Consider the following 16,497-nt stretch of genomic DNA (forward strand, 5'->3'; position numbering starts at 1 on the left):
GGGCAATTTCATGAAGTTATTAGCTGTGTAAAGTACTAGTTATTAGAATCCAGTTAGGAGCTATGCGAAGCAGAGGGTGGGCTCTAGCGGTAACATGATAACCAGGGTGGTTGTAGCAGTGGGCAAGACAATGCAACTGAAGCTGTTAGCATGAGTCTCGGCCTATTGCATTTGCTGAAAGCACAGTGACTAGAGTTTTATTCATTCAGTCTTTTAAGAATGAACAAAATATATTGCCACATTCAACCCTGAATGGATCCAGTGGGTTACAGAAGACTGGAACCGTGTTTACTGGGTAACGTGTCCATGTGAAACTGTGAGAACCAGGGTTCTGACTCCAAACACCTTTGTGAGTAAAGGTAGAAAGGCAGAGCAGACTGCCTGTAACCCTCCTGCTATGGGAGGCAGAGACAGGGGTGCCTCAGATCAAACTGGCGAGCTCTGGGTTCACGTGAGAACCAAAACGTGCTTCATGCAGATTTAAAACGCTCCAGCCCCTCCTGGCCTCCCCTGTCCTACCCAGCACAACTCCAGCATTGGCCACCACCAGCCCAACCAGGCTTCCCTTTCCACCCTCATTTGCTCCAGAAGGGGTCACGCTACCAGCTCACACCCAAGATCCTTGAATCTATAGATAAAAAACACTCATCCATAGCTTGTTACTTTATAACTTGACTTCTAGGCACAGTTGCTGGGCGCAGAATCTCCCTCCTGGAAAAGCATGCCCTTACCAATTTATTATTCCTGTTTCTTCACTTGCCCTAAACTTAGTGGTTAGTCCCAGCTAGTCCCTGACCAACACCCTTGGCCACCCATCTGTAGCGGAGGCCACAGGCCCCAGCTCTCCCCAAGATCTTACATGATTGTTGCATTCTTCTTTCTCCAAAGCATGGCACGAAAAGCCCCTCTCCTTCTTGCATCTGCTTTTTCCTCCTCAGACCAGGAAGTCCCACCTGTACCTTCAACCCAGCGACTGGCCCCCTAGCCTTCTCTATCGACAAATCAAGAGCCAATTGGGAACCTCCCAATACAGACTCTACTTAAATATATAAGGTGGCGAATGGTCACAAAAAATGCCCAGTGTTAACCTCCAGGTCTCCACACACATATGCACATGCATTCAAACACACACACACACACACACACACACACACACACACACACACACACACACACACAGAGGAAAGCCCAACCAGACAAAATATGAAAACTAAAACTGTGAGCCATTGGGAAGCCTTCTGCCAGCTCTGTTAGTTTCAGTGGCTGAACTGATTTGTACATCGTTGTGTGGCTATAGCAAGGTGAAAGACACAGGATGTGACAATTGTCAGGGCCACCCAGTCCACTCTCCTGATTTTATACATGAGACACAGTTCAAGGGGTCCTGATGATTTAGCTGGGTGAGCACCCAAGTGAAACACTCTGGAGTCTTGACTTATAAGACAGCTTGGGGAAGTGGGAATGGGGTGTGAGGTAGGCTTGCTGATGTCTGCTACACTTGCTTGTATACGTATGTGCATGGGGGTGGAGCTTTGAATGATTGTATGATCTGTGTGACTGAATACAGGGGTGAAGGCATGTGTGCAGCCATGTGCGTGTGCGTGTGTGTGTGTGTGCGTGTGCATGTGTGTGTGTGTGTGTGTGTGTGTGTGTAGCTTTGAATGCAAGTACACACTCTGTGACAGAGTGTGACATGCATTGCAGGTATGTGCACATATGCACTATGTGTGTGAAGGGGGAGCATGCCTGTGTGCATGGGTGCATGAATGTTGTGTGCAGGCTCCTGGTTTCTTTTAAAGCTTTGGTCCTAGCTGTTTTTCCCATTTATGGAGTCTAAGAGAAAAACTTTTGCTCCTGATGAAGAGAGCCTTTGAGTCTTTAACTTTGACAGTAAATCCACAATTTTGGGAAGAGGATGTTGAAACAGGATCTCATTGTATAACCAGGCTGGCCTTGAACTCATGGAAACTCTTGTGCCTTTGTCCCCTGAATGCTGGTATATCAGGACTGATTGCTATGCCTAGCAGTAAGTGATTTATAAGGGAGCAGACATCCTGAAGGGTGGAAGACATCCTGGAGCAAAGTCCCCAGTGTGGAGTCAACTGTCCTTTCTAGAGTCATTTGCTTTTCCCTGCTCAATGAGACAGAGAAGCATGTGACAAGTCTGTCTTTCCAAAGATAGCCGGGAGAGGTTTTAAGGCTGCTTCTTCAGCGCAAGGTCCTGAGCATGTCTAAACCCAGCCTTTGGAATGTTTTCTGAGTCCTCACATAGTCCTATACCGAGAACTGCTGATGTAGCGCCATGAGGTAGTTCTCTTCTGTGGCTCCTGTTTTTGTCATCATTGCTTTTCATGTGTAAATTAAGGGATGGATATATTTTTTTTTCCCCTCAGATGCTTAGAGTAGAGAATTGATGAGTATCAGAAGTCATTTTCTTTCCCTGGTAAGTGGTAAAAGTCACATTCCTGTTTTCTTTCCTAGCTTGTTCGGTTTGGCTTAAGTAACCAGTTGGTGGTGGCTTTCAAAGAAGATAACACTGTTGCTTTTAAGCACTTGTTTTTGAAAGGATTTTCTGGAGTTGATGAAGATGACTACAGCTGTAGCATATACACTCAGGAGAACACCTATGAGAGCATCTTTTTTGCTATAAAGCAGGCAAGTGTTTTAAATGACCTACTTTAAACACTATATAGATATGTGACTGTGTCTTCTTAACAAACCAATACATATTATTACCTCATATAAATTTCATATAGCCTGTTGAGGCCTTTTCTATTCCTTCAAGTAATATTAGTAGAACTTGTTCATTTAAATTGTTTCCTTGGGTTTTAACCCTTTTTAGTGTATTGATTTAGAACTACTACTTTGGGGAAATTACCTTAGAACAAAGAGTTAAGGGATTATAAAATCAGGTTTGGTGTAGGTTTGTAACCAAATCTGAAAGTCTGTGGTGGTCTGAAATATGACGTCATAGCATTAATAATCCTAGCAAGTATTAAGGACATGGGATTTGATACAGTGTAAAGTTGGCAGAACTGAAGAATATATTTAGGAGTAGTGTCCCCCTTATCATAAATTCAATAAATATTTGGGTTCCTGGTATTTGGTAAGTACTACACATTGATGACGTAGCAGATGAAATCCTGGCCTGTCTAGAAGGGAAAGCTAGGTAAATGAAGACAAATAAGACATATAATATTGAAGGTTGGTTCATTAATGGAAGAGAACCCAAAACATGCTACTAAGCACAGCTGAGTTTCTTGCTGGCAGCGTTAAGGAAGAAATTCCTTTGACCATACTTAGTGGTGCCTGTGGTAGGGTGGGAGTCCTTTCATGAAGAGGGACCTTGATTAAAATTGGGTGAAGACCATGTTTTAATAGTTTAAGATTGGTAAACACAGCATGTGAAGGCCATGGGAGAAGTCACAGGGTCTTGGAATTGTTGTAAGACTAAAATTTTTAATTGTTAGCCTACTTGATAAGGTTTTGTTTTATTGAGATGGGGTCTCATTTTGTAGCCTTGGCTGGCCTGGAACTTGCTATGTAGACCAGGCCAGCCTAAAAAACCATAGAGATCCACCTGCTTTTGCCTTTTGAGTGCTGGCATTAAAGCCCTGTTCCACCATGCTTAGCTTCTATTATTATTATTATTATTAATTATTAATTATTATTATTTAATATTCTTGAAACTATTAGTAGTTGTTTGCAACATTTCTGTAACATAGTAAATGTTTCTTAGTGAAGTCAGAGCAATGAAGATGGAGTCTAGTAAGGCCCTAGTAGTGAAGGCAGCCAGCCACAGAACTGTGTTAATGTAAGAATGTTAGTCATGTTAACGTGATCTGTGACATCTGCAGTCCTCAGTGAACCAAGGAAGGAGAGGGGGGGGAAATTCTGATATAAGAAGGATATTTGCAGTTTTGAATTTTCACTGGATTTTATTGTTTTAACTGACATATAATTAATTGTGTTATAACTATTAGGTATAATATGAGGTGATGGTTAACAAATTTCATGAGCTCACGGAGGGAGTCTCACTTAGGAGGAGCTAAGTCACCACCTCATGGGAGTGGTGACATCTTACCACGATTTGAATTAGTGAACCAAGTTGATAGAGATGGAGTCCAGGAAGAGAGAAATAACCGACCAGAAGTAGAATGCCCTCAGGCTCTGGGAAGTGCCTGGAGGCTGGTTGGGTTTTACAGGAAGAGCCAAGGGACCACATATGAGATAAAGTCTGGGAGAGGAGTGAGCCCTTGGTTTCAGCTGGGAGGAAGATGGCAGTGTCCTGAAGGATATTGGTGTGGTGTAGCTTTCTATGAGGCGGTGTGTCCCTGTGCTGAAGAAAATGCCTTTGTGCTGTGTGAAGCTGGACACTGCTCCCCAAAAGCACCGCATAAGCAATAAAAGCGCTGAAAGCGCATTCCGTATGGTAGGATTTGTGGCTTTTGAGAACCCCTGTGTTTATTTAACTATTATTTAACTGTGTTTTTTAAAAACAGTATCGTCATCTGAAGAATATTTCCCTGGCAACCCTTGGTTATGGAGAAAGTGAAGACAATAGAACTGGCTTGAAGGTCTGTAAGCAGCACTACAAGACAGGGGCCATGTTTTCTTCTAACGAGACCCTGAACATTGACAGTGACATTGAGACAGGTAACAGCAGTGACTGTTTCATCGTGTGACTTTGTCATTTCCTGTGACGAGCAAAATGTCTCCCATGTGCTGGCAACTCAGTGGAGCAGGCTCCCCTGACACAGGCTATCTTTTTCTCAGCTGCCTCCAAAAGCCTTGGCTCAGGAAACCACCCCGTGCTCTGGGAGATGGGAAGAGAGAACTGTTTCTCTTTGATGTGTCTCTTTAGTACATTTGAAAATTCTTCAGTGAGTGCTCTTAGCCACCGATCCTTCTGCTTCTACTTCCCATGTGCCAGAACCGCTGTTGTGACCATACCTGCTTTACTGTTTATAAAATACACAGTTTTTCAAAGGTGAATTATGGTTCATAATTATTATTCTTTCTCTTGGGAGATTACCTTACAAAAACTTCCCAGCTAACCATGTAGAGTGACTTTGTGCCATTCGGTTAAATATGTAAAAGGATGTGTGAGCACACAGTGTGTGCTTTAAGACTGAAAGTTTGCTATTCAGTCAACAAACCCAAGGCACTCACTGTTTGTTTCCTGCCATGGAGTGCCAAAGCTAAACCCAATTTGTCCTTCAAGCACCTGGCAATTCACGAGGAGGGGTCCCAGGAGTGGGGTGGGCTTTAGTTACGTGATGTAGTCTGTTCAGCCATATTTTTAAATCTGATCTTGAGGTCCTTTGATAACATAAGAGGACCCCTCACAGGGTGGAGATTTTACCTGTTTCTTTGAATTGGCCAGTCAGAATCCATGTGTGAACAAGTGTGTCCTGGGCTCTGGATCCTGAAAGTAGTCACTAGGTCATATTGACCCATGCAGTGTCTGGCTTCCAGGCTGCTATTAGAGGCCATCTTGGGGAGGGGAATCCACCACCACTGAACATTCCTGGTCTTTGTGCCCTGCAGCCTTGCTCACCTGAGACATGTGTGGTAGTTGTGTGGCTTTTGTAGGGAGAAGTGAACGAGTGTATATTCCTCCCAGATAGGGCACCAGTGACAGACCAGAGAGCTGACTTCACCCGCCAGGAGCTAAGTGAGCCAATGAGTTGGTCAGGGTTACTGACAGAAGTCTCTGTGACTCAGGGCAGCTGCATCCTGTGGAAAGCCTGCCCAGTAGGGGTGATAGCTTTCAAAGGCGACATCCAACAGGCCCCTGTTCCACTAAGGGATCACCTGACCAGCAAGTGTTCACACTTTCATGACCTCAGAAGGCTCCGTGGCTTGTAACTTTCAGATTTTCCTGAGGAGTCCTGTAAGTTGCCTTAGCTTTCTGAGTCTTAGCACACCCTGGTGAGCAGCCCTCAAGGCCCAAGGCCGGATGGATAGCTACCCAGCAGGCAGCTAGGCTCAATCCTGGCTCACTTGGAATCTCTTCCTGAGCTCAGCCAAGTCTCCCATGACATGGGAGCACTTCACAGCTGGGGCTGAAAGTTGGTTCTGCCACTTTCCTCCTGAAACTGTGACACTCAAGTGGGATGTACCACACGACTGCTTGTCAGCCCTGCATATGCCGTGCATATTTGTTTTTTCCTGATTAAATTTTCTGGGAAAATTGCTTAAAGAAATGTGGCCAAAGTCAATATGAATGGCCCAGGCAGACGGACAGGACTGAAAACCAGGGCTTACATATTCCTCAGTGGTGACATCGCTCATTTCCTTTCTGTAAGTGTATGGAATATTTCAGAGTAAATGGAGAGAGGTTGACCATGAATTTGACCTGAATCGAGATTACCTAACTGTATTCATTGCATCCTCTGACCTTATTAATATAACTTGTCAAAAGAGTCCGTCAGTGTATTAAAAGGTATGAAGATTTCAAAAGTTATCTGATACTTAATTTTCTTGCATATATTAGAGAAAGCCTACTAATGAGGTAAATGCGGGTTGATTTTACACAACGCTGGCGCCTCCAGACAGTGTAAACCTGATGACATTCGACTCACTTGGGATGTGGTTGTGGTTAAGGAGATGTTGTCCTATCTCAGCCGCTCACAAACGTGACATTCCCTTGGCTACATAGTAAATCAGACTCCAGTGTTCCAATCCAAACAACGCCCATCTTGCCAGCCACCCATTGGGCTGAAGCTCCACTCGCAAAACTGCTGGGTAGACCAAGTGGAGTTTTGGTTTTCGTTTATCGACGCACACTTATCTGTGAGTTGGATCTGAGGCTAGCCCAGCAAATGAGCTGGCTACATAGGCAGTCGTTGGCATTGAGCACATGGGAGGATTATTCTCTCAGTAGCTCAGGGGAAAGTCAAGGAGCTTCCTCCGGTGTGTAAGATTAACCCATGCGTGGTTACTCATTAGCAGGCTTCTGCCAATGTATGCAAGAAAAGGAACCTAAAATCAAGAAGAAGAAGGGTCAGTCTCGGCTCCGGATGGAGAGGCAAGAATGGGTGGGTCTAAATCTTGATAGACAGCAAATGCTTGTGCAACCATACGAAAGTTTCTTGACTTCTGTGCTTTGGTTTATTTACCTATAACATGCCATCAGTTTGCATTGAGGATTAAAGAGCACAATTCATTAACCAGATAACATACGTGGCCACAGCACTTTGCCTGTAACACGCTGTTTCATGGAATCGTCTGTTCAGTTCTGTGCCCTGTGTTTGGCCCAGCATAGCACATTTTTATTAAGCCCGTTATACTTAAAGTATGACTTAAGCTAGGAGTTCATGTTATGAGAGCAGAGAGATCCAGAGAACCCATGGGAAGCCAGCTTGCTCTAGGTCCAGACCTCTCCATACTAGAGACAGCAGAGCAGAGCAGCGTGGATGTCACACAGTTCCACGACCAGGTCTCCATGACCTTGCTAGTGCTTACCTCTGGATCTCCTCGTTGTCCTGTGAAGCAATGATACAGGGCCACGCTGTTCAGAGGCTAATCTTTATGGGTGGGCTCTGTAGTCCTGCCTGGCTTGGAACTTGCTATGTGAACCAAGACAAGGCTAACCTGGAACTCACAGAGTTCCTGCCCCTCTCTCCCGAACGCCTCCATCTGTTCTCTCCTGAACGCTACAATATAGAGGAGAAGAACTTCCTCTGCCGGGCATTTTTGTTTAATCACAACTGCAGCTGGGGAAGAAACATTGTATCCCAGAGCATCGTAGCAGGAGGCATCTGAAGCCTGCTTCTGTTCGAGACTGACAATGTTAACGTGGTCCCTGGGTGAAAGCGGCACCTGCCGGCTTCTCTACTGAAGGGTGACCGTGCTCCATGTGGTAATTAGTTGATATTTTCTGACAGCCGTTTTGAGGCGTTCCTAGGGTCCTGCTTCTCATCACATGGCTGCTGGACTCATTTCAGCATCAGACTCTGGCCAGGAGTGACCATTCCCTGTCTGTCTGTCCGTTGCTCTAGACTGCATTCACCTGGACCTTCAGGTGCTCACCACGGAACCCGAGGACTGGGCACAGACATCTTTCTTCAGGCTGGATTTTTATCGGTAAACACAATGTCAAGTCTCAATACCCAGGAGAGGAGGCCTGGGGCGGTGGGCGGGGGCACGGACACTAGGATAGTGACGCTGACAGTTGTACCTTTTACTGTATTTTATTTAGGCTCGTGCAAGTTGATATCTCCTTTGCCCTCAAAGGAATTGACCTACAGGCAGTTCATTCCCGAGAGATACCGGACTGTTACCTCTTTCAGAATACGGCAAGTGTTTTTGTGTGATGTCAGCCTCTGTTTCACTCCCTGCAACTTTGTAGTGGAGGGTAAGCCCTTCAGCTACAGATGTTAGATACTGTTGTACTGGAAACTGCTTCAGTGATGGTGTGGTACCCATCTAGAGACTGTTCCCTGTGAAGATGGATCCAACCCTTTCCAACTCTCTAAAACCCTATTCTTGGGCTGGGAAGGTGGCTTGATACATAAAACATGGGGATATGAGTTCAAATCCCCAGCACCCACAGAAAACTTTCATCCTTTATGCTATAGTTTTTTAATCATTAAAAAATATATAACTAAATTCTCCCAGTTAGCTTCGGCTGTCAGCCTGACATAGCCCATGGTGTCCTGAGGGTGTGTCCACTGAAGGACTACCCAGATCAGACTGGCCAGTGAACATCTCAGTGGGGCATCTTCTTGGCTACTGATTGATGCAGGAGAGGCTCTTCTATCCTTGGACAATGGGTCCTGGGCTGGACCAAGAAGCAGGCTGAATGAAAGCTGTCAGCAAGCCAGTAAGCAGGACTTCCTCTGGGGCGTGTTCTCCAGTTCCTGCTGGAGTTGACCAGAGTTTTACCACAGTAACAGCAGCTGGACCAGAACCCACGTGCAGAGGCATTTTCATCCCTGTGATCTCTGTATCAGAGTTCTATCTGGGTACTGATGACTTTTGTAAGTAGTTGACCTGACAACCCCCACCCCACCCCGCCTCGTTGGACTATAACCTCTTTGTTTCTGTCTCTAGATTACCTTCGACAACACAGCCCACAGTGGGAAAATCAAAATCTATCTCAACAGCGAGGCCAACATCGAAGAGTGTAAAAACATGAACATATCTGGGTCTAGTAAGTGTACCGTTCAGCCTGTTGTCTGTGGGTTAGAGGAGGTTTGGGGGGCTTAGGGAACCCACGTGATTCGTATGGAAGGTGGTGGGGAAAACGTTTCAGAAAAACAGTTCAAACGCTAGTCCTGAGCGAGTGGTCCAAGTCAGCAAGTGTTTATTGTTTCTTGAGTCAGTGGTTTACGCAGTTCGCCTTTGCAGCAAGATGGCCTGGGTTTGCATTCTGGTTCTGTGAGCCACGGCTGGAGGCTTGGACCTATTGCTTGGCCTCTCTGTCTTAGCAGTTTTCTCTACAAAGCAAGAGCAATGGCTGTACTTATTGAGGGGGTTGGTGCCGAATGCTGGGAGCAGAAGTCATCAGAGTTGCTCCGCAACTCATCAGCGAGGAGAGGCCTTAGGGAGGGACATCTATGTGACCAGATCCTTGGGGTGCTATGGGTAGCCATAGCCAGGGAAGTATGGAAGGTCTGAGTAGGAAGGGAAATGATCATTTTGACCGAGCTCAGTGGGAATCCTGAATTCTCGGAGGAGGTATGTTCTGATCCAAGCCTTGGACAAAGGAGAAGAGTGGAGACCTCAGGGTGCATCTTGAATAAACACGGGGACATCTCCTCCGTCACCCGATGGTCCACATGCTTAAATAGCCTTGTTGAGCTAGCGATGACATCATGTACTGTAATCTCAGCTATGCAGGAAGAAACTGGGAGATTTTGACTTCAAGACCAGCCTAAACCACTTTGTGGGGGAGGGTGTTCCTGTCTCAAAAGAGGAGTGTAAGATATGTGCATCCTGCTTTGATTATTAGTGGTCAGGGCGATGTCTCTGAGTGTGGTGAACTGGCAAGCTCCGTTTACACGAACTCACTTGGGCCAGATGACCAGAAAGACAAATATGAGTCACGTGGTTTTTTATTCCAACAGGTGACTCATTCCTTTTCAGCTGTACAACGGCTGATGATTTCGAAGTTTTCTCTTTTTTTTTCTAGCTTTGGTTTCAGTCATTCCTCTAAAGGAAGCACACAGATTGGGTTCCTGATAAAATGGATTTTCTATTTCGCAGCAGATACTCAAAGACCAGCACCATCAAGGCAGTCCTCAGGTCCAAGTAAAGGCTGAAGCTATGTCTTGGTGGTGTGGGGGAACGTAACCTTTGCCATATATAAACTGTGATTTGCAATAGTCACTGTGAGACTGGACGTGTGCCTCATGGCTCCCCAATGATCCTCTCACCACGCATGCCAGAACGGAAGAGCTCTTGCTCCCCCCTGTGGCCAACAGAGAGAAGCAGACCTAAAATGTGATTCTTACGGCCATGTCTTAGAAACTCGACCTTATCACTAGGAAGACATGAATTTAAAATAAATCAAGGGGTTTTAAAAATCATTAAAAATATGAGGTTTAGAAACCAGTTTAGAAGATGGGTTGTGCTGCCTCTTCCATTTGAAGCCGTGGACTGAGAAGCTCTGCCTAAGAGAGGCCAGAGGCGCCACCTGGTGGGCACTGGCCGCTGTTGTCCAAGTATTCTGATGCTCTCTTCTCACCCAGCTTCCCAGCTGCTGCTTGCTTCCTCTTGGCGTTATCTACAATTATCCACATCTCCTCAAAGCAAAAACCGGTAATGTCCACGTTCACAGACATCTGCTTCCCAAGGAGCCTTCTCTGAGTGCGCTTCTGCTCTCCAGAACTTATATTTTATATACTATAGTTTATAGCCAGCCACACGAGGCTTTAGAAGAATGGGGTGGGCAGGGCTCCCTCTGATGGAGATGTAATGGTATATATTTATTGCAGAGCTGACAGTTAGTAAGCTTGGATAGCCCGAGTCAGAGTTCCTTAGGCAGATGGTGGGAGAGCGTCTGTGCACATCAGGTATCTGGGAGGGTGGAGTGAGTGGGGTGTGCCATTACTCAGAGTGGCAGGACATATTTCTGAACCAGTGTTTTCCAAACTCAGATTTGGAAGAGCTTTCTGAAATGCAATATGGCTTCAGTGGGGTAAGCAATCTATGGCTGCTGGATGTTCCCAACACTTGGGAAGCTGAGGCAGGAGAATTCCCACTACTTCACATTCAGCATAGGTTGCTGTGTTCGTTACTTTTTTGTTGTTGCTGAGATAAAACACCATGACCAAGGTGACCTAGAGAAGGAAGAATTTATTGGGGCTTACAGGATGAAAGTCCATCATGACAGGTAGACGTGGCAGCAGACCATAGACATGGAGACCTAAGCTGAGGGCTCACACCTTAACCTACAACCAAGAAGCAGAGAGAGGAGGAGTCGGGGGAGAAGGTGGTGGAGGGGAAAAGAGGGAGGCTGTGAGATGATGTCTTCTAGGCAAGCCACAGCCATTTCAAACACATTTCGTCCTCAGACTCAGCAGTTTCGAGTCAAAGGCCTTCCCTGGGAATGCATAAGACCAGGCGGGTCGACAGTCAGACAAGAGTGGAGGAGGGGCTCAGGGGACCTACGGCACACTGAGGAGCTGTACGCAACACAGATTCAGTGAGGCAGAAACCACTGCGTTCTGGTGGCTTCCCGTTCGTGACCCCACCAGGCTCCAACCCTCCGGGCTCCGACACAATGTTCTGGCCAACGGTCACACAGATGGGTCACAAACCAGATCACGAATCTGAGTGGGGGGGGGACTAGGTATTGATAAGAAAGAGAGAGAGAGATGAGAGGACAGGGCATGAGGTTAGAGTACGTTATATAAACATATCAAGCTGTCAAGCAGCAGAATTAATCAATAAAAAGAAAAATCTGAAACTTGACCCCTAAAACAAATCATGTGAGCAGGTGTGTGTGAAGTACGGCTCTGGCCAAATGCAAGTGTGTGTGGCTTGTGGATGGTCCCCTAGGCAGGAACAGAGACAAGGGAGACCGATCCAGTCATAGTGAGGCCGGGGAGAGCAGCAGCCACAATGTGGGGCCATGTAGTCTAAGAGCAGCTACACTTACAGATCAGCCTCTCTTGTCCCGTCCCCCCCGCAACCCCCACCCCCGCACTGTACGTTCCAAACACTCATTCGCTCGCTCGCTCACTCACTCACTCACTCCTCAGTCCCTGAGTTCCTTTCTTGGTGTTGACACACAGGAAAGGCATCTCAGACTGGCTTCTGGCAGGACGGTGTACCTTGAAACAGAGGAGCACAAGTGGGACCTCTCAGTGTGGCATTTAACTTTGCTCTCTTAATTGATAAGGGGAACTCATTGTCTGTGTTGCTGTGTGAAGCAACGCAGGCCATGGTGGCCTCTTCTGAATGGAGCCCAACGGGATTGCATTCTGTTGGATTCTGTTCTGCAGTAAATATTTATAAAGAGCTTAAGTGCGTTGATTAACACCGCCTACGTTTGTAAGTGCACGGCCCTTCCCTCCAGGGTGTGTTGGCTTGTCTGTGGAGTGCGGTATGCTGTTGCTTCTGATGGTTGCCGCTTTAACAAGAGAAAGGGGTCTTTCCCTTGAATTTCCCTTCAGACTACCATTTGCTGAAAAGACTACTCTCCACAATGTGTGCGAGGCGTACTTCCCATTTGTACTCTGCCTTGCTCTGCAGCTCAGAGAAGCACTCACTACCTCCTGGTGTTTGATGTGTTCGTCATTATGATCTGCCTGGCATCCCTTATCCTGTGCACGAGATCCATTGTTCTTGCTCTGAGGCTGAGGAAGGTAAGAGAGAAACTCCCCTGTCTCCCTCCACTCAGCCAACAGCCTGCATTTGTCTAAATCAAGGGAATAAAATGGCAGCATCCAGGCAGGCATGGTACAGGAGGAGCCAAGTGTTCTACATCTTCATCTTAAGGCTGCTAGCAGAATACTGACTTCCAGGCAGCTAGGATCCTTATCCTAGGGTCTTAAAGCCCACACTCACAGGGCCACACCTAATCCAACAGGGCCACACCTATTCCAACATGGCCACGCCCACTCCAACATGGCCACACCCACTCCAACATGGCCACACCTACTCCAACCTGGACACACCTACTCCAACCTGGACACACCTACTCCATCAGGGCTATACCCTCTAATAGTGCCACTCCCTGGGCTTAAAGTTGAGCTAACAACTACAGGTATTTGTGGTGATCTCTCAAGCGTTTAGAGGTTTCCAGAATGAAGATTTTATTTCAGGGATGACCCTAAGAGCATGCGTGGGTTGCATCATTTTCTGTCTTCAAGTCAGAATTCACTTTGAGGAGGAGGCAAATGGGTTATAATGAAACACAAATAATTAGATTTGATTTCTTGAATAGTTTCATTGTAATTTTTTTTTTTTTTGGCTGTTTAAGTATGTTTTCTCAGGAGTGTGTACTGACTTCAGCTTACTGTGTGTGTTATTCTGGCGTGAGGTGGGAATCTAGGGTCCCACTGGGGTCAGGGGAAACAGGAAGACACTGAAATACTTCAGAGCAGGAAATGGCTCATGTTCTATTTCCTTTGATCTCGACTTCCACTTTGACTTTAAATTATTATTTTTTTTGAGATTTATATATTTTAATTTTGTGTGTCTGAGTGTTTTGCATGCATGCGTGTCTGCACACCATGTACATGCGGTGCCCCCAGAGGCCAGGAGAGGGCAGCAGATCTCCTGAAACTGGAGCTACAGACAGTTGTGAGCTGACCCCAGGTCCTCTGGAAGAACAGCCAGTGTTCTCAAGCAGACATCTCTCCAGACCCTTGGCTTTCACTTTGTAAACATCTACTTCATATCTGCCTTCCAGGCCTCTGGATATTCTGTATCCAAGGTTGAAGTCCCTCTCTGCCAAGTTCAGGGACAGCATTGGGGACACAGTACCCTCATCTGGACCACAAGAGGATCCTAGTTCAAGGGGTTGCCATCAATCAGCTTAAATGAGGGCATAGTTTGCAGTATTTGGAACACAGTCTGTGTTAGTGTTCTTGGAAGGACAGCATAGGTGCTCAGGGTTTGGGTTAATCTAGCAGATGTTCAAATGCTTGCTTACACGGGAGTAGACAACTCCACTCGGCTGTGGCACCGCGTCTCCCTGTGAGGTGGATCTGCCAGCTCGGAATTGTTTGCTCTTGTCTTCTGCCTCCGGAGGTCAGTGTGACTTGTAAGACGTCTTTTTTACATGTTTGCCGTAGAGATTTCTAAACTTCTTCCTGGAGAAGTACAAACAGCGCGTGTGTGGCGCTGACCAGTGGGAATTCGTCAACGGATGGTACGTCCTGGTCACTATCAGCGACCTCATGACAATAATTGGATCCATATTGAAGATGGAAATCAAAGCCAAGGTCAGTGACATCTAGAACCTTATATTGTCCCGGATGACCTCAGGTCATCCTGTAAGACATGGAGTCTTTCTGGGGAATCTTTCTGGGGACTAGCCTGCTTCTTGTGTTTTCTCTTTTCTGTCACCCATTGCTTCACGTTCTTCTCCAGGAAGAGTGCGCTGTGGAAGGTGACACCCTATGGCCTTCCTCCAGGAATGCAGGTAGCATCATTTGAACAGGAATTAAGTTTGGGGAGACTGAGGGAATGGGCTTTATATTCATTTATTTTTCGATGTATCTATTTACTTATGTAAGTTGCAAAGGAGGCGGCTGGTACACAGAGCAGACATTTCTCCTAAACACCTGAAGGGCCAGTGGCAGGTGTGAGGCATCGCAGATGCTGTGAGCCCCAATGGCCAAGAGATCCCCAGCTCTCAAGTGCCTATATGGTCTGACCAGTTGCATATGTTGGTTGGTTTGTTCTCACGACTAGGCTGAGTCTCTCAACTGTTCTCTTCTCTGTTCTACATCACTCTCACAAAACTGCCCTCACCATAGCTACAGGGTCTCCCTGTCTCTATTCCAGCTTCCTTTGGCTTCCCTCGGGCTGACTCCCTCTCTGGCCTGGCCTCCCTCAGCAGCTTTGTGATTCTGACCTTCTATCCCGCAGACCCAGCCGTACAGTGGCTGGGCAGTCTTCCTGAAACTACCCATCTTGCTGTTACCATCCTTTCTGCCTTCCAGGATCTACTTAGGATGAAGTGACCTCCGCTTCATCATGGCCTCTAGGGTCCCCATCATTTATCTCTGGTTCCATCCTGGCTCTAATACTGCCATTCCACACACCAGGCCTCAGCCTCGGGGTGTGTTCAGACTCTGTCCCTATGCCGTAGACTTCTCTCCAGCCTGCGCTGTGTGTCCCGCTGCGCTCCAGGTCATCCCCATGCGAAGGCCTCTGGGACAAGTGTCAGCAGCATATCTCTCATTGAATTTAGCATATTGTATTAAATGGCTGCTTGTCTCTTCAGTGAAGCCTAGAATCCCTTGAGAGCAGGAACTCGTGTCTGTAAGTCACACTGGAGTTTGCTTCCGAAAGTCAATGGATTATATTGCTTGTTCTTTGCCAAACACCAGGCCCTTTCATGCCTAGGCCAGTGGCAAATGCAAGTCCTATTTCAGAATAATAAGTTCTAAAAAATACTAAAATAAAACCCAAAAATTTGAAGCTTCCCTCTTCTTCCTTCCCCTCCCCTTCCCTCCCCCTCCTTCTCCCTCTTTCTTCTCCTCTCCCCTCTTCCTCTTCTCCTCCTCCTCCTCTTTTTCTTCTTTTTCTTTTTCTTCTTCTGCCTCTTCTTCTTCATCCTTCTCCCCACTCATTCTCTTTCTCCTTCTTCCTTTTCTTCATTTTTGTTTTGAAACAAGGTCTCACTCTGAAGTCCAGGCTGGCCTAGAAATTACTATGTGGTCCAGGCTGGCCTTGGAAATGCATGTTGATTCTGTAGTCTCAGCCTCCCAAGTACTGGGGTGATAGACATAGGTAGGGGACAGTCAGTTCTTCTCATCTGTTAAAGTGAGGTAAGCAAGCCAAGGGGACTGGGGTGTCGGCTCAGCTGTTTTCTTTTCCCTCCTCAGAAGCTCACAAACTATGACGTGTGCAGCATCTTGCTCGGGACGTCGACGCTCTTTGTCTGGGTTGGAGTCATCAGATATCTGGGTTACTTTCAGACGTACAACGTAAGCTCTCAGAAGTGCCATTGTGGTTGACACGGGCTCCTCCTCTGAGTTCTGCCAGCTGGTTCTCATCCTCCGAGACGAGCTGTCCGCGCCTTTGTCTTCCAGGTGCTCATTTTAACCATGCAAGCCTCACTGCCCAAAGTTCTCCGGTTCTGTGCTTGCGCTGGCATGATCTACCTGGGGTACACCTTCTGCGGCTGGATTGTCTTAGGACCGTACCACGAGAAGGTGTGTAGCACCAATTCTTTCTGCATCGAGGGCACGTGGGGCCCTTTGCCTGAGTCTCGAGCACGTATCTCTGCCACTCTTCTCCAGCGAACACCCTGGATGTCTGTCTTGATGCTTCTTTTTCTATTTCTCTGCCGTCTCCTTTTCGGGA

General features: G+C 46.7%; 1 protein-coding gene across 8 annotated transcripts in view; it reads left to right on the forward strand.

The window, feature by feature from the left end:
* Positions 1-16,497, forward strand: part of Mcoln2 (mucolipin 2) — a 45,719-nt gene that overhangs the window by 17,655 nt on the left and 11,567 nt on the right. For 5 of the 8 annotated variants that reach the window (XM_011240209.3, XM_006501969.4, NM_026656.5 and 2 more), the window contains exons 3-11: positions 2,482-2,655; positions 4,503-4,656; positions 8,007-8,091; positions 8,207-8,303; positions 9,061-9,160; positions 12,709-12,821; positions 14,256-14,405; positions 16,017-16,118; positions 16,224-16,346. In XM_011240209.3, coding sequence (XP_011238511.1) covers positions 2,482-2,655; positions 4,503-4,656; positions 8,007-8,091; positions 8,207-8,303; positions 9,061-9,160; positions 12,709-12,821; positions 14,256-14,405; positions 16,017-16,118; positions 16,224-16,346 — 1,098 coding nt within the window. Of the gene's footprint in view, positions 1-2,481; positions 2,656-4,502; positions 4,657-8,006; positions 8,092-8,206; positions 8,304-9,060; positions 9,161-10,700; positions 10,771-12,708; positions 12,822-14,255; positions 14,406-14,553; positions 14,606-16,016; positions 16,119-16,223; positions 16,347-16,497 lie in introns of all 8 variants that reach the window. The other 3 variants (XR_003954374.1, XR_003954375.1, XR_003954373.1) reach the window with 2 other exon arrangements.

The sequence above is a fragment of the Mus musculus genome, chromosome 3 (genome assembly GCF_000001635.26).
Source record: "Mus musculus strain C57BL/6J chromosome 3, GRCm38.p6 C57BL/6J".
Classification (NCBI taxonomy): domain Eukaryota; kingdom Metazoa; phylum Chordata; class Mammalia; order Rodentia; family Muridae; genus Mus; species Mus musculus.